Source organism: Megalopta genalis, chromosome 3 (assembly GCF_051020955.1).
Source record: "Megalopta genalis isolate 19385.01 chromosome 3, iyMegGena1_principal, whole genome shotgun sequence".
Taxonomy (NCBI): domain Eukaryota; kingdom Metazoa; phylum Arthropoda; class Insecta; order Hymenoptera; family Halictidae; genus Megalopta; species Megalopta genalis.
In genome coordinates this window covers 4,739,162-4,761,967 of record NC_135015.1, presented here as the reverse complement: position 1 = coordinate 4,761,967, position 22,806 = coordinate 4,739,162, and the positions used below count along the sequence as shown (strand labels likewise).

Below are 22,806 nucleotides of genomic sequence, written 5' to 3'. Positions count from 1 at the left end.
AACCTTTCTATTTTGCACGACTCAAGGGAAACTTGAACGCTTGGTAATTCTGCAATCGTGTTTGTTTCAGTTTGCCGCGACGACGACGCGAATCCACGAATCTGGAATCGCGCTGGGTTTCACCTGAATTGTTTGAAAATGATTAAGCAGAACGGCAGATGCTATCGCGTACAGCCGAGACGGAAACAAATAGGAGAATTTAAACCGAGCTCGCTTAGGAATTCGACGCACGCTTGTCGGCTGCGTTTCGTAATGTCTCTCGTCCTCTTGTAACAAAATTTCCTATCGCCTCTCACGAAACCTTCAACATGAGCGGCAATAGTCCCGTGACAGAGAGGTCTCCTTGAAACACGGAGCAGAAGGGAACACAGCGTTAAGTATTCCAACATCACTACGAATGCGCTTCGTCTTGTGCAATCGACGAAAAAGATAAACAATGAGAATCTCCGGCCAAGGGCGTAACGTCTTCGACAAAAGATTTTTCTATTATTACTCGACGAAATATGAGGCATTATAAATCATAGATACTTATCAGGAAACTAAGATACAAGAGCGTAATAAAGAATTATTTTCGTTTCAAAATATAATCTCTTCTTTTATAGAAATTTATAATATATATGAAAGATAGTAGTACACTTTTCTCGATATAAATGATTTTTTGATAATTCGATTTGATTGTGACAGAATTGCACAAGGGAAACATGGATTTATGTGATACAGAGAACTCATTCTGTAATGTACAAGTTAAACAATTTTCTAAAATTTTGATTAAATTATCGAAAAAAATTAAGAAAGAAATTTAAAAGAAAAAGAATTAAATTTCTAATGATAAATAATATATCTTCAATTTTTAACCCCGCCTCAAAAATATAGGGGAATGTCGTATTATACAAAATCGGATACGCGGGTCAAACCGGATGAGAGCTGTGATACGTAGTTCTCGTATAGTATTACGTTAAAAAATGATCTTGCAACAGTTTGAGATCAGTCACAGACTAGAATATATTGTCGTTCTTCGTAAAGCGTAGTTTAAAAATTCGAAGGTGAAAAATTCCACTGTTGTGCTTGTGAATTATTTTCTTTACTAACACTTGGATCTAAAGAATCATTACGATAAGTATTTTTTGTTAACAAGAAATATACATTACGGGTTCCGGTTGTGCCCCACATTCCCCCCTACTCGTTAAATTGAGTTTCTTTAATATTACCTGTTTTATTATTAAATTGATCCTATTGACTTATTTCTTATCGTTTTAATAGAATATATATAATTATAAATAATTATATTTTAAGCGAAGTCTAGGATTTATCTAAAACTTGTATTGTCTAAATGTTTTCACATATATTTATTTATACGTCAACGAATGAGATTGCCGAATCTAAAGAAATCTTAAGAAAATTAGAAGTCTAAAGAAAGTTGGAATATAAAGTGTTGGATCAAACTCACCATTCGTGGGCTGATGCTCCCGATAGCCAGGATTATTTATAGTGGCCGCACGAGGATCACCTACAACCCTAATTTTCGTTGGGTCGCCGCCTCGCCTGGCATAAATACCCTCGTACACCGCGGTGACCAGCACTCCGAAGTTCAAGGCAATTGCAGCTAACTGCAACAGCAAATTTCGACGGTCCTGTTACAGCTAAAATTTCGTCAACCAATTTCTGTTACTAACTAGATGCACTGCCAGAAGCTTTTTCACTTTGACCATTGGCTCTTTCATCAAATAATATTGGGTTGGCAACTAAGTAATTGCCGATTTCAGTTATAGATATCTCTCACTTCCATTTTTATATCCGTAAATGTTATATTATAAAATTATTATTATTATTATTATTATTATTATTATTATTATGTTATTTTCTATTATCCGTGAATGTTAGCAACTGGACAAATTGAATGCAGCGGTCAAGGAAAAGCGACCAGAATTGGTCAATCGTAAAGGTGTCATTTTTCACCAGGACAATGCACACGTCTTTGTCCACTCGGCAAAAATTGATGGATATTGGTTAAGAAATGATGTTACACCCACCATATAACCCCGATCTCGCGCCATCGGATTACCACTTATTTTGATCCCTGGACAACTCCCTTCGTGGTAAAACTTTTAATGATGATGACGCTGTAAAATCTCACTTAACTCAGTTTTTGGCCGAAAAGGATAAGACTTTCTACGAGCGTGGAATTTTCAAGTTGTCAGAGAGATGACAAAAGGTCATCGAACAAAATGGAAAATACATTACAGATTAAACTTCATTCCAAGTAAAAAAGAATTTTTTATTTCATTGAACAAATCGGCAATTACTTAGTTGCCAACCCAATATAAATATTTTTTGAAACTAGTTCTTTGCTTCTGCCGACGTCTGAGCGTTTAATTTTTATATTACCGAACTATAATATATCGTTGCTGGCTACAATTGAAAAAAGTTTATATCTTACGATTTTTAATAAATAAAACTTTCATTTCTCAGTGAATTCCTTTATGAATTTCATAGTTATTATTCTCTACAAAAAGTTAATAACCTTTTCCTTAAACCTTACCAAATTACAATCGACTTGCCACAGTATTTTTCGCTTAGGTATAACATTTCCGGTCGACACTAATACGGTAAAAATACGAAACTCGTTTTAAGTATGCATAGAAGTGTTTAGAATATATTTACAATTGTTAAGTGGCAATTTGAAAAGAGAAATCTGCAAATACGCATAAGAAAGGAGTACTATTTAACTTTCGTCTCTTACGCTTACAATACGGGATTGCCAACTTCGAAATTAATTCTAGCAAGTAAGAAAGTGTGCAAGTGAATAAGATATGCGGGAGCAGCAAAAGCTACATTCACGGTTTCGTTGCCACACTCCAAACAATAGAAACATAGCAATAGCATTGTTCCGAAATTCGTGAGCAACCAGCTCGGTTTCGTGGCTCGAACCGTTCGTGACCACGTGTCATCGACGTTGTGCTCCTTCTTGCGGAACACACCTCGAGCGGAAAAGGTCAGAAGAGAAGTGCTGTTCAATTAAGACGTACAAAGAGACACCGGGAAGCCATTGTCTCGCCGCAATGATTAATTCCCTGGTTTTTCTCCCATTGTGGCCCAAACGACGTCCGGGCACGGAGAAGCAGCAAGAAACGGGAAAGCCAAATAAACAGACCGGTGGCCAGATGATTAATTACCTTGCCTCCGACTCCCTTATGTCATCGCAGTATATGCTTAACCTTGAGAACGTAGTTCTACGTTTATTCAACATTTTTATCAAGAAAAAGATGATCACTCTGCAAACCAATTATAATTCTTCAGAGGAGGTTCAAAGTAAATCGAATTTCACTCCCTGCAGATCCTACGCAGATTGGTTTAAGAATTTTACAAAATTTTTGGGGGATTGAAAACATTTTTCAATGTGTTTAGAAAGTTCTCCAATTAGATACAACTTTAAAAAATAGTAATATACAGGATGAGTCGTTTATCTCTTTCACCTTAATTTTTCTTGTAAACTACGTAATGTATAGAGAAAAGTGTTTCCAACAAGACTTGTTTGGTATAAAGAGAAGCATAATATACGGCAACAATTAACGTTTCGTTCTTTTCTTTTTTTTTATCAAACTATGAACGTCACTTGACAAAATATGAAACACCAAATGCTTCCATTGATTTGTAATAGACGACATTTTGAACATTTCTTCCATTAAAAATCAACGAAAGAGTAACTCGAATAAACATTAATTTCTAAACCCATGCACCTTAATCATTTCTTATTCTGTATTTAATAGGCTTTCGAAGGGAGAGAGAGAGAGTGTTTAAATATTGTACATTATAGTTAAAAAACTCAAGATAATCATCAGATTTTGATAAAGAAGAAAAATAGCGGGAAATTAATTATTGCTCCTCTTTATACTAAATAACTTTCGTTCGAAACGTTTGTATATATATATATATATATATATATATATATATATATATAAATAATTAAATTTAATTATAAATAATTAAAGTGAAAGAGTTAAGAGTGACTCACCCTGTAAATTCAACTAATTAAATTCATAATCGTGTGTATTAATATACAGATAATGCATAGACAATTTTCAAGGCGCGAATAAAATAAGTTCTAATCATTTTCCATGAAAGACAGCCGCATGATCGCAGCGAGAGTTCGACAACTGTATCTTTCAGACCACTTCGTTGGCGCGATCATTCTCTTGTTCAAACAATTGCTCTTTTATTTCTCAAACGAAAGAGTACTTAATGAATTCGACAACAAAGTAATTTCCTGTCACGAACCACAAAGACGAACAGCACTGGCTCGACTCGGCGTTTGCGTCGTTTGCAGCGTTTACAGTGTTATAAATTGCGAATGGACGTTACCTTGCCCTGTTTCGGTTTGTTCATTTTGCCGAGCTCGATCTCGTCCTTGGCCTCCCGCAGAAGGCTATGCCTCTTCTTTTCCATCATCTCGGATTCCGGATTACCCGGCGTATGCGTAACAATTGTCACGTAACGCCCCGCGAGATTCCCTTAGCAAATCCCCGTGGGTTTCAGCATTCACGCCGTTACCAAGGAAAATATTGCCGTTCCATATATCCACGAGCACATAGTTATACTTCCAACGCTGTTTTCCGCTTCGACTCACGAGCACTGTTTTCTCATAACCAATATTCGCACCTTCCCGCCGTAATAAATTTGTTCAGCGCGACAAATGGAATTCGAAACTGCGTTGCAATTCGAGTAACTTTGACATATTCCAAAAGTTCGAAACGGCTCATATCTCACACACCTTTCTGGTTGACTAAAATCGTTGAATTCTGGCAATTACCGATTTAAATGCATTTCGATTAATTGTTCACTAAAAATTGTTGAACCTCTGTTCTTGTCAACATGCTGATTTCCAAAATGTCACTCATGAATAGACTGCAGATTTTTGTGCAAAATAAAAATTGCCTACCTCAATTGTAATAGACTAAAGTGTTTTCTTCCTTAGCAGGTCCGGTAGGTTAAAAATAATGCAACAGCATTTTTAAAGTATTTCAATTTTTCCACTGCTTTGTGTTCCGTCCACGCATTTTTGTCATAAATGTGTCATGAAACGTGAAGATTTAAATTCATGAAAAAATATGTAAATTCAAACAGATTGCCATGAAAATTTCAGACACCGCATCAAAATCATATTAATATTTTAGATCCGTATAAAAATTGTTAAATCGGGACAAAAAATCAGGTCAGTCAATGTGTGAAATTTAAATGCTTGAAATTCACTATGTTTTTAGTCATTCGCTATTCTACTAACGTATTCGGAAAGATAACTTGCTTAAACATAATTTCATTTATTATTCAATCAAAACGTATTTCTCTAAATTAAGTAGCTTGTCTCCAAATCAAAATTGAACCTTTCATTGGCAACTGAACAATTTCGCATAACAAGAATAACTAAACTACAAACTTGTTCGCAAAAATAAGAATTCCCTGTATTACAAGATACAGGAGCTACGTAGACAATTATTTCTCTTCTAAATAAGTTTGAAAAGATAGATTAGAAAATAGATAGATTGAAAATAACTCAGCGATATTCTTATTTCTGTAAATATCATCACTGTTTTGTATTCGATTCATCCATTTCTGTCGCAAATGCAACGGTCTACCAACAATCAACGATCCGATTGAGATGATCAAAAATAATGTTTGAGATTGATCACATAATACTTAATATCACATACATGAAGAACATCGACATCACCAGCAGTTCGTCAAAGAGTGAACTGAACTCTGTTAAAAGAAACTAGTATTACACTTTCTTTACGTCGAACAATGGTGGACCACGCGTACAGCAGTCGAATGCAACGGAACCTTTGCAAACCACAAGTACGCGAAGAATCGTAAGATTCACAGTTCACTCGGAGCACTTTCTTCGGATCGAATAACAGTCAATTACTCGGCATTCAACGGCCGTTTAATTGCGCCCGACAAGAATGCGCAACACGGATCTCCGGCACGATCGCGAGGAGACGCCCGTTCGTTGATTAATTGATAGCGTGCACGCGTCAAAATTTCACGAATACTCGGTTCCCTCGGTTAACCACGGTACCGTCCATTAATCGAGCAACAATATCGGCGGGTAACCCGCCGGGTCTCGTGTTTCAACGAACAGGTTACCCGAGAAACAGTGACCCGCTTAACAACTTTCACTACGGGCACAACAATCCTTGCGCAACAAGATTTTTCGTTTCCTATATCGAGGGGAACTGCTTCTTCCTGTCTACTTCACCACCGAAAAATACAGAACCACGTCGAACGATATCGCGGAATCAAGAAAATAATCGAAAACGATCATTTGGAAGTTGTACGTTTAGAAACGAGGATAACCCATGCAGAAAGTGGAGAACGCGGACGAGCTGTCCAACGATCCGCACCAAAACGCTCACTGTCGACCGCCGATGTCGTCTCATTGTTTTTAAAGTGTCCAAGAGCCGCTGGGTGCCCTGACACATACTAACTAAGCCTCGCAGGGGGGCTTAAGAGACACCTGCGAGCTGTTCTTGATCAGGTGGCCTTTTAGTATTTAATTCCCTGATCGCGCGCGACTCGCGTATAAGTTTCCACGCGGCAAAGCGTTTGCCATCGACGAATCGGATCTGGCCGCTGGATTATGGTCGAAATCGTGGGAATAATTATTCTGGAGTCGACGAATGATCTATTTATTTTATGATTATTAACCCGCTGCGCACGAGGACTTTACACGATATTGAACTTAATTCCGTCAGAGGGCAAGATCGTTTAATTTAATTAAATTTGCAGCCTTTGGTACACTAGTAATCTCAATGCGAATTATCTCACAATTACGCAAAATAATTAATGAGACCGAGTCTGTAACATTCGAGTGAAAAAGAGAAATCGATCAAATCCTGAAACTTGTACGTAAAAATACAGTAATAAAGATACAGCAAATAAGTACGTAGAATATTGAAAAAGGCGAGAATATATGTACTGATCTTCTGTTATTTAAATCGTTTAATTGATGCCTTTCGAATGATGGCACTCCTTCTCAAAGGAATAAAATCTGAGAGGAGTTGAATTTTATTACGCCGCATGTACAGTAAGAAAAAATCGAGTAGAATTTTAATGAACTCTCTCTCGTAATTTTTGTAGGTTATTGGAAACCTGTCGCCGTAAGTTATTAGGACATCATATTTGATAACGACCAGTGGATTGACGAATATTAAAAATTAACGTACATAATTCATTAAGTTTAATTTACGATGTTATTCAAGGAATATATTAATTTGCAGAAACGTCAACAGTGTAATTATCTAATGGCGGAAGGCGATTTTATTAAGATTAAAGAAAACAGTTTCAAATCTCGACTGCTATAATCTGAGAAGAGAAAAATGCTCCTCCAATCGCGTTTCCCACGGATGCACCAAGCATGGAACAATCACCTACTGCAAACTATTATACAATTATAATTGAAAACCTCTCTATTTTCAACTTTGCTCTCTCTCCCATGAAGGTCTAAATTATTAAAATAATACGTCTAACTCGAGCTATTTCAAACGGTACACAATAGCGAGCAGCCTTCTAATTGAATTACGTATAATTGCGACACACACACACACACACAATCTGGAGTCTACAAAATCGCTCCAACTTCAGAAATTATACCCCACCACTCAATTATATTATTTCCACTAGGTTGCTCGAGATAAAGGGTGGATAAATTGGTCGATCAATATTAATTCTGAATCTGTGAGTAATAAATAAATTATGGACTATTGTGCAAAATAAAAATGTGAAATCTCTCGAAATTCTTGAATTCTTTAAATTGTTCGTACGTTTGAAATTTCACTCGCCACGAATCCATAAAATCGACAATTCGAAATTAAATAATTCCTGTAATATCTTAAACTGTATTTTGAAAATCACTATAAGTCAGCAGTCCAATGATGATTAACCATCGAACAGTAGATGCCACATTTTTCCAGCGAGCATTCGTCATACGATCGATCAACTACAACTCGTCGCCTGCGGGAAAAGTGAAACCGGAGACCCTGTTTGGCAATAATAAGCGAATGTCCGAGGCGTGCCGTCATTATCGTTACAGCTCGCAGTGTTCCAATAATCGGGACATTATTGCGGGACGATCCACTGTCATCGAAGGTGCGAGCAATTTTTTTTGGTAACAGTGACGACATCATTGAATCCCGATACCTTTCCTTACGTTCGCAAAAAGAGGATCACCTGACGTGCGCGCGCGCACGCAATGATCGGACAAGTTGCGTATAATCGGTACAGTTATCAGGCCGGTTCTTTGCTAATGACTCTATTAAGCAATTAGTGGCTCGAGGTCGTGACGCGACGAATTTCAAGAGGAATTGTGCAACCTGCACGATTTCTGAAACAAAAAATTGAAACTAGAGTACCCGTAGATTGGGGTTAAACGGAGCCATCTGCTCGTTTAGGCGAGCTTAGAACTTTGTTTCTTCGGTGCTATGATTGAGCCAGGTGCTTGGTTTTTATGTTTTCAACCTAGAATGTTCAGAGAACTGCTTTTGGAAAACTACTGACAAAAAATATTCTTAGAATAATATTCTCTTACTTGCATCATTTTGTATGGTTCACCCTGAATTACTATTGCCGATCTGTGAGATCGCTATTAATTACTTATTCATTCTTAATTGTAACAATTAATAATTAATTGTAAGAAAAATTGTAAAAAAAGAAACGTCTTTAATACACATGCTTCTACTCAACCTTTCATTATTGTTGTGCAAAATAAAAACAATTGACTTTGATTTATTATTTAACATTTTGAAAGTAAAAAATAACGTAATGAACATTAGCAGTTAAGGGTTAAGAAGGACGAAGATATTTTAAATTCTAGAAAAGAAACAACGAAAACAGATCAGCATATTTTTGAACCTACTGCTATAATAAGCTATTTTGAATATATATTTGAACCTACTATTTTAACTACTATTTTGTGAATATATATATTTGAACCTACTGCTAAAAAATAAACAACGTTGTTTATTAGATTCAACGACTTCAGCTGACTACAATAAAGCCAGAAACCAGATCCAGTTGAATCAAGATTTTCTTCATGATCGCGTCAATACGAACCCCTAAAATTTCAAAATTAGAACTGATCCGAAAAATACACGAATTATATTGAGATTTTTAGCTGAATCAGATCAATGCGAGCCCATAAAACTTCAAAATTAAAACTGTTCTCAAAAGTGCACGAATATATTGAGACCTTAGCTGAACCAGAAGAAAATCATCCCACTGCCATAATTTTCGAATGCAACAACTGAAATTGTGCCAAGGTATAGGACGGTACATCGACGTAGAGTGGTTCCGGGAGCCATAAGCGGCCTTGGAGGTCCCGGTGCGGATCGTTATTGGCCACGGTAAATTTTCGAAAGCGGCCGAATCAGCTGCGCCTCGACCCACGCGCCGATAACAGCATGTGCGCGGAAAGGCCGGGAGACGTAGCATAATCGGCGCATAAAGTCGCAGCATCTGGCTTCGAACGGGATCCGTCGGCGTCAGGAAATTGTGCGGATAAATCATCCGGCGATCGTTCTTCAAGGCTAGGGGATAGTCTGAGCGGGGTGAACGTATACGATGGGCCACGACGCATCCAGCGAAACGCATGCTGCAACGGTTTCTCTTCCGCAAGATAGGATGCAACAGGTTTTAACGATGAGTAGGCGACAAACGGCGTCCCGTCGATAGACATTAACGGCGTCGCGCGGAACGATTCTTGGGGTTTGACAGCGAAGAACTTTTCGTAGAATCATATCAGAGTGGCCTTTTTAAACTATAACTGAAGTGTTGTAGAATAATGGAAAAATAACGAGAAAAAAATGAGAAATACTTTTTGGCCTTGAAAATAATTATTGTAGTTGACCTTTGTTGTACGAGTTTCGGTTCGATCATTATAAGGTGTGGTTGAATTTTTTTAGATCAAATTTTGTGGTGACATGATTTCTTGTAGAAAACAGATTTGGACCTTTACCTCAGATTTACTTCGGGCAAATATTTATCTAAACTAATTGAGCCGTTTATTTTGAAAGTGGCATAGGTCACTTTACCGTAATGAAAAGTGGTGATTTTTTAATGTTTATACGAAATTATTTATACTGAGAAAAATATCAGTATCCTGAGATAACAAATACAAGTAAATCTTCTCGAACGTTAGCATCCATATTTTTAAACGTGTTAAAACGCAAACCCTTAAATATATCGACTGAAAAACAAAGTGACTCTTATGCCACTTTCAAAATAAACGGCTCAATTATCTGAATGAATTATTTTTAGTCGAATATTTTATTCGAATAACGGGTATTCAGTCGTCACAAATTATTCGCATCATTCTTTATTCGAATAAGTTATTGGAATAGAGATTGTAAAATTACTCGAATAATGATATGCATAATTATTATTGTTATACATATATTATATGAATACATTCTGAATCAGAATTATAAAGATTTCCGATGCCTTCCTCTGTACTCATAGAAAAATTACTTAATCATGTATCAATGATCGATCTACCTAAAAGCAACAAACTCTCCGATGCAACATTTGAAAACGGGAATATGGAACAAATGAATCAGTAAAGTATGAAAAAAAACAGTTTATATTCTATCATTTATATTCAAATCGATTATTTTCCATATGAATTCCTGTTCGAATAAATTCTTAGTCGAATAAATCAATTCTAGACCCAACTCTGGACCTATCTAATACAGAATTCGATTATTTCTTTTCGTCATAGAGTCATTTCTTCTTGCAATTCCATGAACAAGAATGTCAGTTATGGGTTAGAATGAAAGATCGATGAATAAATTATATTGTAGAAATCATGTTACCTGCATGTAGAACGCTTCTCCCCTCGTGACAATGAAACTACCGGCTCTGTCGTCGGTCTGCAGGGCGAATAGACTGGCTGCTACGATGGCCAATGACGCTGAAAAAAGAAGAACGTGCATTTTTATCTGATATGAAACACTGAAAAAAGATTTAGCTTAACCGTAGGTATCGGTGCGGAACGCTTAACGCTATCTTTCGTAGTTCAGCTTGAACAGTTTGACTGGCTAGTCTTCCGAAGATAGGAGATGGAATTATTCGTCTACATATACAGTTACGAAACAATCCAAATTTTAATTAGAGTCTACAAAATGCATTAAGGAGGAAAGACTTCTAGGTATATTAATTGTTCAATATCGTCCTGAGCATTTCATCCTCAGCTTGCTAAAGGACTCTAAAGCTTGCTAAAATGTGTGTGCCTGCTAAATAACCTATCTTAGTTTCTTAGTTAGAAAGCATTCGTCTAATTAGCTCTTGGTAGCCAATTAATTTTATTAAATGAGTTGCTATGATTATATAGAATTTTCGAGCTTGCCAAATCGTGAAGCACGTTAAGTCCCAAATATAAACTCGAAAAACACTCAAAATATCAAAGTCATTTAATTAATTACACCGGTGTATATAAAACTAGAAAGTTAAAATTTACCGTAGGAAATATACAGTTTAACCCTTTTGCATTCTAAAAATTCTGGCAACATTCAATTAGTTTAATATATTAGAATCGAAATCAATTTCAAAACCTAGTTAACTCTTTGTACTCGAATATCGCCGACATAGTAACACTATACATATATTCATGTCAAATTGGCATTCTTTTTAATTATTATCTTTTTATCATGTGAAATGCATAAATAAAAACAGAAAATCTTTTATGTGTAGAAATTGTAAAATTTCACAGCAAAATGATTTTTATTTCCATTCAACTCTACATAGCAATATCACAATTTTTGCAAAATTCGCTCCGAGTTGTCGGCAGCTATATCAGAAAAATCTTCCGCATACAAGGGGTTAAAAATTAGTGTCACCCATATATGACCGACGCGTACATAAACGCGTTAAAAAGACAGGAGCCTGTGAGACGGCGGCTATCTTCGTTTCAAGATTCATTAGTGCGGTCTGGTGCCGCGATCCTGTTCGATTCGACGAGATTAGACGGTATCGCTTAACGAAACTAGATCCACCGCGGACATTCGATTCCTCGTGTCTAAGGATTGGTAAGTAGGCCGGTAAGTAGACAACAGTCTGGTAATCCTATCGCGGTCGACGGATTGCAGAACTTTCGGATAATCCTGCAGCGAAATACTGCGCCACGCTCTAATCTTCTCACGCGCGCCTCTTCTTCGTATCTCGTCGGTAATCGACCCGAATAAATCGCGCAACACAATGGCCTACCTCTTCAATTAACGTACGCAAACGTTTTTCGTTTCTTGCAACACGAAGTAGATGCGATAAAGTTTGATTTATGACCCGTTAACTTCAATCGGCTCCACTGCCACCTGATTCGTATTCGTATCCTTGCAAGAAAATCTAATCTACTCGTTTTTCTACTGCATTATTTATTCCCCTATTTCCTGTCGATAGAAAAACACGCTATATAAATTGATACCTGCATTTTCATTGCTTTGTTCTTTTTCTATTAAAGAGGACGTGGCATAAATAGATTTCTGTAATTTCTTATTATTTTCTATCGGGAAGACGCCAAGATAAACTGATTTTTATACTCGTCTTTCTGTGAAGAAGTGTTATTGTTTTCTATCGATAAATTGTTTTTGTATTTTTACTCGACGACTCGCTGTACCATTTCCTATCAATAAAGGTAAAACAAATTGGTTTGCTTTTTCTATCAAAACGTTTTATCACCCCTCGTCGATATAGCAAAAATTTGTTAACTGGACTGCGGATTTTATAAATTGAGTAACTGCAATTTAAAATGAAAGAATGAACGAAAAAATAAAAAAAATGTCAATGTATTATTTTTAATCTATTAATTTTATTAAAGAAAGGAGGAACTTGCTATTTGATTGTCATTTCGTGCAATTGACGCATACAATTTTCATGTTGCATAAAAATTTGCAGAGAAGAGTCTAGTGATAATTCTTTCTATTCTCCTCATTTTTGTCTCTTTGTTCTACTATTCCCAAAAAATGATTCTAAAATCTAATATAAACTGATTTGTATTTTAAAAATCAACATTCCGTGAAATAATTTATAAACTTGCAAGCTCATAAAGAGAAAAACGACTCGCAGCGTACGAACATACGTTTACGCGCTCCTTTCTGTCCTTTCAAAGATCGAAATCAGCTCACCGGGTACAAGGATTCTTTTGCCACACAGAAATACTTACTTGCCAATGTAGCAAGGGCCACTTTCCCTATCAAAGCCGTGCTGTACGAGACGAGGACTCGTTTCGCCGAGGAAGCCATTGCGAGCTGCAACACGGCGAGACCGACCAGGACGGCTAAAAGAGCAGATGCTGTCGCCGCTGCAAGTCCTGCCACCCACACAGCCACTGCACAAAATGAAATCAAAGATAAACTCATCCGGATTCACCATTCAACGTTTCCCATGTACCTTCAATATCTACCGGTGAAAGCATCCTTTTAAAGGACACGTTACGCTCTCAACAAAATAGGGATCCCTTTCAAGTGCGCATATTTTTTAAATCTACGACGTTCAAAGAATTTAAGTAAAATTTAGAATTTAAAATTTGTATGAAATTTGAATTTAGAATTTAAAATTTGTATGAAATTTGAATTTAGAATTTGAAATTTGTATGAAATTTGAATTTAGAATTTGAAATTTGTATGAAATTTGAATTTAGAATTTAAAATTTGTATGAAATTTGAATTTAGAATTTAAAATTTGTATGAAATTTGAATTTAGAATTTGAAATTTGTATGAAATTTGAATTTAGAATTTGAAATTTGTACGAAATTTAAGAGAGAGAGAGAGTTTAGAATTTAAAATTTAAATGAAACTTAAATCTAGAATTTGGAATTTTATCAACTTGACTGCGACACGGATATTTGCTAATCAGATGAACTGGTTAATTGCGTTTTCAAAACTCACACACTGGTTGAAACCTCGAAACACCCTGGCCGCACCTCTCCCGACCGTACAAAAGCAGTTTGCATTGTCTCCATGGACCAAAATATCCTTTCTCGGCTGCTGATCCAGCTATAACAGGCAAGATAAAAGCAACTTTAAGATAGCCGTTCAAAATTAGTGTCTACTGTGTTTTGTAACAAATATCATTCGTTCACTGCATTATCACTCCTACTTTGTGTTACCCTGATCCCAACGGAATGAAACAGTGACACAACCTCGCACATCATCTTTTGTGAGCTTATTCCCGCCAGTTAGCTGGTGCGACCTCATTGAAAACTGTGTACCTAAAATGCGTCGCGAAAAGTAAGCGCTGACGAGTATAGTACTTAACGTTTTTTCATAATTATTATTTAAAAAGTATTTGAAATATTAAAAACACCTTAAAATGTACAAATACGTTTCAATTTCTCCATGACGAGAATACTCGTCATGTGTGACAGCTAACTGCCCTAACTCCCCTTAAAGGGGAGACTTCCCTTTACAACAGCGCATTATAATAAACCTGGAAAAATGTACAATCTCAGTAGGTACAGTCATCCGCATTCGCGTAAATCTTCAATATCGGTAAAGCAACTATGTAACTCTTGAAAAGTTCAAATCTATTCATTGTTGTTATTTTCATGGCCGATGTTTAGTGCTCGGTTTAGTATAAAAATCATGACGTTTGAATGAATCTAGGTTTCCTGCAACACAAATTCTAGCACGAGGCGCGCAGGAAAAACCAGGCCCAAGGACTGCGAAAGGAGTCGGGATCCTAGTTGTAGCAAGACTGCATGTAGACTTCCTTCGCCTGCTCGAATGGTACAGGTATGCTCGATGAAGAAAAATGGCTATCCGGCCGTAAGAGCACGTACGCTCCGTAAATCATTGAAACAAGCGTCAACGGCGGCGACGGTGGTTGCGGGGACGTGTACGATTACCGCAGCGAGTAATCATCGTGGCCAGTTGAGCGAGACAAGTTTTCGGGCCGATGAATGTGGCTGGGAGAGCGTTATACAATCAGGGATCGGTAACCCGCGAGGAAAAAGCGGATAACGAGCGCGGCGTAGCCTCGATCTTAACCGTACGAGCGTGATCTCCCACGCGGAGGAGAACCTCAGACAACTGGAAACTGTAATTTCACGGAGCTCGTTCCACCGCGCAGCGTTCAAACGACCCGTAGAAGTCACCTCTCGCTCGACTGTCTACCAATCGATCCCTTGTACATCCCGCCTTTTCTCTTTCTCCAACAAGGAGCAGGAAGAGGAACCGGGAAATGTAGGTATCCAAGTGTACCGTGTTTTGTACGGTGAAACTCAGTGCGTCACGAGTCGATTGATACAGCTGATCAGCCAACATCTGTTTGCTCCCTTTCCAACGGATTTTAACACTAGATTTAGCAGCAGCTGCTTTATGTTGCTTTATGAAGATTATCAGCTTATATTTATTCAGATTTTCAGTATTACGTAGATTCTGTAAATCTAGTGTTAACACTAAAGAAATGACAAAAAGTGATGTTTTTTTTAACACTTTTATCTGAGCTTGTAAAAATTCAAACATTGCATTTTGTAGATCATGCTAATCTAATACGCATGCTGAAAATGGAGAATTCTGATAGTCGAGGTTCCATTTTGTGCACACAGATAAGAATCATTAGCATATTATAGAATGGACAAATATTTTTAGATGCATACTTTATAAGAACCTGTCAAAGTGCTCCGATTAATATTGGAAGCAACTTTGGAATGGACATCACGAAACAACGAAAGCAATTTGCACAAGCCAGTAGGGTGAACTGTGACCTTCACGAGGATATAACACACGAACCTATTCGAATAACAAGTTGTCTGAAAATTGCCTGGCACGAAGCATTCGATCAAACAAACCAATCGTTTTTCGTTGGAACTGTTCATACACTTTAGCAGATGTAAAACATGCAAAACATTAGAACATGTTTCTGTGCAAAGTATAAGTTCTGCACTTATCATTGTAAACATGTATTTTGTATTAAATAATAATATTGAAAGACGTTATGAAATACTTTCTATTATTTGTTTTTATTTTTTGTATCTAACAGCTGAACATATTTTCATTAATTATCTACAACCTGTGGAATAATTACATTTGTCTATTTAAGTATTTTATTAATTATTCCTCTAAAAAGATGGAAAAAGATTTGCATTATTCAACCCCTTCATGGGGTATGAATTTTCAAGATGACAGCACATTTCCACGGTGGGAATATTTGAATGAGTGGGAAGCATAGTATGAAAGGGTTAAAGGATGTCCTAAGTGCAATAGTTGGCTACATGCAAAAACTTGTATCTGTATTTTTGAAACTTTCTGCAGCTATAATTTTGGAACAGCCTGTACCCAACGTGTAGGCGAACGCGTTCTCGGAAAATCGTCGATTCATCCGAGCAGCGAAAACAGCTTCGCCACCCCTAAAAAAGGGGGATGAAGATCACATGACGCCCGCCGTAACGAGGACGAAAAAGATAAATGTGCCACTCATATTGCTATCGTTGCGTGGGAGTCGGTGATTCATAGACGTTGATTCAAAACGCGCGCATTTATTAAAGCGACAGGTGACATCGACTAGGTTCGGTGGAGCGTGAACATCGGGGCAACGGAAACTTCGGCTGGAACCATTCCCGAAAAATTGTATTTCACACGCCGACGCCAATGCGTGGGCGATGGAACGTCGATTTCCCCAGTGTGTGGGATACGAGCGTCAAACATTTTAACGGGGTAATGAAATAGTATAGGAGCAATGCTGTGGTGAAACGAAAAATTCCAAAGAAACGAAAATATTATGAAGCAGAATGTGGAACATTCCGCTTTTCTCTGGTTGTTAATATCTTCTCGATAAAAACAGAATTTAGAGATCCCTTTGAAACGTAACAAAATATCGTATTTGTTTTAGTTCTTTGCCGTACGATTTCTCTTATTGTTTCAAGATCGCTAATTAGAATATTTTTGTTGTTCATTGTATCTTAAGGGATTATTATATCTTATGTGTCCGCGCGTTTATCGTAGTTGATGAATATTTGATTACAATGAAAAAATTTATTTACATTTAGTAGTTTATGTTGTGTACTGATTGAAATCTTCATCAAATCGAATTCAAAATTCTACATTAAATGGTTAATAAATCCTTAAAAATCAAGAAGAACTTTCTAAAATCTTTATAATTTAGAAAAATTGTTCCGTCTAACCGTCATCCATTCTATGTGCCAATTTTATACATTTTTCATTGCATCTTGAAAAGGGAAGTATTCTAAATTTTAGTATAACAATACTAAAATTATTACGATTTCACACAGTCGTAACACTGCGGTAAATCGATGAGAAATGACAAAGAAAGCAGACGCATAAAACAATCCTCGATTAGATTTATATTTAATTGTACATAAATATAATTCAGTTCAAAATTGTTATATTAATTCCATTATGTAGATCTTTTACAATTGTGTCAATTTACCAAGGAGCAAATAAATATGAAAAAAACTAATGCAGATGGAGAACAGAGTTAGGCTGTATTCGATCATTTTGTCATTGTTTACGACAATTAATCATGGTAATCATAATAACTAATCAATTAATCGTTAATAATTAATAATATAGAATAAATCAATAGTCACGATTACATTTGGTGATCTGTAATAATTATCAATAATTTGTAATCATTAATCAGAAATCTCTAATTATACGCGAATGATTAATTTATCTCTTTACTCATCGCTTAGTATTGAGTCCGGTTGAAGGACCCATATAAAAAATAGTCTTCCGTCAAATCATGAAATACATGCAAATTTTCTAAAACTATTCAGGGTTATTATTAACTTCCATAAGACCAGATTTTTCAGTTAATTATAATAAAAAAAGCAATGGTTACCGTGTTATAAACGATTACATTTACTTTGATTACTTAAATTATCCATCAATCATGATTACTTGATTACTTGATTACTTGGTACGTAATCACAATCATTATCCATAAACATAATTTCGCGTTAATTATAATCGTTAACACGTTCGCTTTCGGCATCACTAGGCATAGTTATATTTGAGCCGTTTATTTTTAATAGTTTTTTTTAATGAAAAGTGGTGATTTTTTAATGTTTATACGAAATTAGAGTATTAGTATTAGTTATCCTGAGATAACAAATACAAGTAAATCTTCTCGAAAGTTAGCATCCATATTTTTAAACGTGTTAAAACGCAAACCCTTAAATATATCGACTTGAAAACAAAGTGACTTATGCCACTTTCAAAATAAACGGCTCATTTATCGTGTTAAATACATCACACCCTCTTATAAAATACAATAAAAACGTCGTCAAAGAGAAGCTATAAAGTCTCTAAATATCATGTGACAAGTGTTACAATTTTAAATAATTATATTCACAAAATCAATATGATGTTCTTTACGTGAAATACAAAATCGTGGTCGTCACACATGCACGATGCCTATCGAGAGCATGTTATATTAGATCTACCGGAAAGTTCTGTCCGTTTAAGAAATGAAAGGAAATGATAGATTTTTCATAAATTTAGTAACATTTATTGTACAATATAATTTCCGTCGTTACTTATGACCTCTTGCCAGCGTGATGGCAATTTGTGAGTAACATGTTTCAAAAATATATGTCTCAAATGAACATGTGCATACCTATCGAAATTTACAATGACATTATCGGACAGAACTTTCCGGTAGACCTAATATATTATATTATTCGGATTACTTTTTGCCCAACTCCGATGGAGACTAAGTTTCGGATGTATAAGACGTCTGACTAGCGCTGTCTAATTCTACTGCGGACACTCCCCAAGATCCGTAGCAGCGGCGTTTAGAGAAGCAACAGGAACACCTGTTCCCGCCGACTTCTCCGGAGCGCAGGAGACGCCGAAGCGGAAACAGTATTAACTGGGAAAAATTGCGAGCGGTGCGTGTTCAGCGTTAGCCTGGCCCAGTTACTCAATTCCGTGCTCGATGCTTGCTCACACGCGATTCACGCGATCGTGCCTCCGTGACAAATTGCATTTTTGCCCGTGCACCTTGACGAGAGCGTGTCCGCGGTTTTTCGCGGGGAATTCAGGCCGTGTTCGGTGAAAACGCTTGACATTGAGTCCGCGGCAAAGATCAGACTCGCGCGGAGACGCCGGTTTCCTAAATTGATTTCCACGGGATACTTAAACAGAGGGAATTGCTCGTAAAACAGAGTTATATTTGATGACACCGTGGATCGCCGTAAAAGCCAAGTGTAACTTTCCACGGCTCCGTCTTGATATAGAAATTAATACTGGCGACGTTTCCGTTAGTGACATTTTTATTGCATTGCTATCGTTACGACGTCTCTTAGGTGAAACGATCGAAATGAAACGTTGCTTTCTTCTGTGAACCTTAGAAGAGAATTTCGCAAAATGAAAATATGGATTTGCTTTTAACCAGTTAGCTGTTTTGTCGGGTATACTCGTCACAACACAAAATGTTGCCACTTCGAGTATGCTCGTCAAAAACAGCTAATTTGTTGAGAAGAATTTTCTTTGATATTCTTTATTAAATTATATGTTTCATAGAAGTGTTGCATTTAAACAAAATATGAATAAAATGAAACGTACACGGTATAATTATAGTAACTTACAGACTTTTCAAAGAGATTGCAACAGGTTACTGCTTAAGCTTTATAAGCCTGTAGATGATCTGAAGAGGACGTTTGAGTGACTCTGGTCGCTTAAATTTGAAATAAAATAAATATGACTTGCATCTGCTGCAAGAAACAGAAGTCGTTTAAGAATTTGTTTCTGTTTAACAATTTTGGTACGCTATTGTTTGTTTCCTTCTGTGGGCTTCAGAAAGAGGTTTCGTTAAATTTGAAAATACGAATTTGTTCCTAAAGTTTATAAGCTTGCAGACTATCTGAAGGGAAACTTTGCGTGACTTCGGGGATGAAAATTCCCATTGCGTAGGCAGGAGCTAATTACAACTGCAAATATACAGTTGTTCTGGGAAGTATTTGAATTTCGATGAATAAAGCGTTGCAATTCCGCGAAGAAGAATAGTGAAACGGTGAATTCGAATTCATTTTGACCCCTTGCCTTCATCAGAGATACAACGATCGCTACTTCTCCGATTTTAATAATTTCTTGAAAGAAAAAGAAAATTTACATTTACCATGTGTCAACTCTTACTTGAACGCTTAAATATTGATGGCAAACGAACGGAACTTTTTTCCGAATTCAAATAACAACATCAAAGAACGACAAAGGGTTAAAGATTGAATTCTCAACTTTTATTATCTATTATTGTTTTCTATTCTTCTTCTTATGGTTGATTACAGTGACTCCAGTTAATATTCGGACACTTTTCAAAACGCAATAACTTTTTTAGAACTGGTCTAAACACGACTTGAATTTTATTTGGATGATAGAGAGACCAGTCTACTAAACCATAACTAGAATGCTTTTTAAAATTTTCCTATTGCTTAGAATGACAAATAAAAAAAATTAAAACTATCGTTTCCTAACTTTTTTTATGTGAGTCTATAACGAAAATTTTAATAATGTGTTTTGTAGATCTCAGTAAGTTATGTGCATGTTAAAAATTTCTCCGGTAGACCGTCGCATGAGCTGTAAACAATTAAAGATCGTAAAAATCGCAGTTTTGCCCCGATTTTTAACACTTTCGATCAATAAGTGTGAGAAATTTACAATTTTTACCATCTTTTAACGCTTGTAACTTAAATTTGCGTTAACCGATTTCGATGAAATTTTCAGCATGCTCTTGTAAAGTTTCATAAACTTTACTTACAAAGTTATATTGTTTAGTCATTCAAGGCAATAGCAAAATTGTAACAAAGTAGTTTGATCATTATCTAGTAAACTAGTCCCTCTATCATCTAAAAAAAAAATTAAAATCGTACATTCCAGTTTTAAAAAAGTGTCCGAATATTAATGGGAGTCACTGTAGCTCCGAATGAAAGCTGTACAGCAATGTAAAGAAGCCAATGAGAATTTTTGTGCCTACGGGTTCGTCGTAAACGTGAAGTTGCAATCTCCGTTTTACAGGAACACAGTAACCTTTCCAACAATTAACCTTTCAACGGAATCGTAATTTCCGAGTCGCAAAAAATACCCAGAATCGTGGAACACAGTACCACTCGTCCAGCTAATTTAAACGCACCTGGAATGAATTGTCTACCGAATTCCAAGAACCGCTCGCAACATGAAATCGCCGATCCATCAAGTCGTCCGTGTCGAATCCGCTTCCAGCGGCAGCACGCGAAGAGTTAACGGTCTCTTAAATATTCGTTTCTAACGATTCCGCGTGAATATGTATCGACGGCGGTTCGCTGCGGGCAGCTCGACCCGTGTTGAATTCTGTGTAATTAAATTGGAAACGATTCGCGGCTCGACCGGCACGATCCATGGTTCCAATCGCGACTCTCGAGCGCGCGATCTTATCGCGGCTCGCGATTAGAAACACGGCGGGAAAGGTGCCGTAAAACTGGCGGCAATCACTGATTAGCGATCGCAGTTCGCTCCGCTGATGAAGTTCCAACAACGAAGTGCGCGCAGGTAACGCAGCAGTCACGTCGGACCGCAGAAAAAAAAGGATGATTAGGGTCGCCGGCTCGTTTCGTAATCCGTGCGTGGGCGGGCAACGGTAAACACCGCCGCCTTGTACGGTTATCCGGCCGTGCAACCGTTGCGTTGGAAAAAATAATTGATGATCAACGGATCCGACTAATAGGTTGCGATACAGACATTAACATTTCATTCCGCTCGTTAATCGAGACCGGGATATCCTTACTGGACAATTAAATCTCTTTCGTGGCGGCGGTTAATGATAGCACGCGGTGCGCTGGTTAAGTGGAAAGATTCTCCATTGATTTGTTTGCTTAAAGGATTAATTATAGGGAAACCGAAGATCTTAACCTCTTAGCTGTGGACGACGTGTATACGCGTCATGTAAAAATGGTAATTTTACATCTTCAAACAAAGATACTTCTCCTACGATTTAGATTAAAATGCTCGTGAAATATATTCATAAATGAGCCGTTTATTTTGAAAGTGGCATAAGTCACTTTATTTTTAAGTCGATATATTTAAGGGTTTGCGTTTTAACACGTTTAAAAATATGGATGCTAACTTTCGAGAAGATTTACTTGTATTTGTTATCTCAGGATACTGATATTTCGTATAAACATTAAAAAATCACCACTTTCCATTATGGTAAAGTGACTTATGCCACTTTCAAAATAAACGGCTCAAATTTCGCACATTTTAGAGTAATTCTAGGAAAACTTGCCGAAAGAAACTGCGCCCAGTGTGATCGATAAAAAACGCATACGAAATTGATCTTAAAAATAGATCGACGCAGCTATGTGGTTAAGGGAAGGGCAATTAAAGTGAAAATCCACTGCCAATCATTTTCCAGATAAAATTTTGAAAATATGCTACTTGGATAGCATCTTTTACGATGATTCGAATTGTGTGTAAATTATTCTGCCAACTAATTTTGTGATAATAAACAAATTTTTTTGTGAACAAATTATCAGAGTGAAAAATCCATACCCAATTCTGTTCAACATTGTGTACACAAACTGCAGTAAACATTTCAGCTCGAAAATGTTATTATTGTTCGAGTTATTTCAATTTCAGTGATAACTATTGACACTACGGTCGTCTACAAATGTATCAGCGTCGAGCAAAATTTCATTCGGATGACGGATAAGAGATAGAGGCTAATAAATAACATTTTATTCGACACTATCAAATACAAATCTATTTATTACGCGGCTGCAATTGTTCAGATAGAAATAAACTTTTATCAATGTTGAGAATATTGGATTT

General features: G+C 36.7%; 1 protein-coding gene across 1 annotated transcript in view; it reads right to left on the bottom strand.

Moving 5' to 3' along the window:
• The window catches only part of LOC143258995 (uncharacterized), a 78,325-nt gene that overhangs the window by 15,474 nt on the left and 40,045 nt on the right, over positions 1 to 22,806 (bottom strand). Inside the window, exons 2-5 of the mRNA XM_076519686.1 lie at positions 13,930 to 14,037; positions 13,205 to 13,369; positions 10,863 to 10,960; positions 1,448 to 1,607 (exon numbers count right to left, since the gene is read on the bottom strand). Coding sequence (XP_076375801.1) covers positions 1,448 to 1,607; positions 10,863 to 10,960; positions 13,205 to 13,369; positions 13,930 to 14,037 — 531 coding nt within the window. The remainder of the gene's footprint in view (positions 1 to 1,447; positions 1,608 to 10,862; positions 10,961 to 13,204; positions 13,370 to 13,929; positions 14,038 to 22,806) is intronic.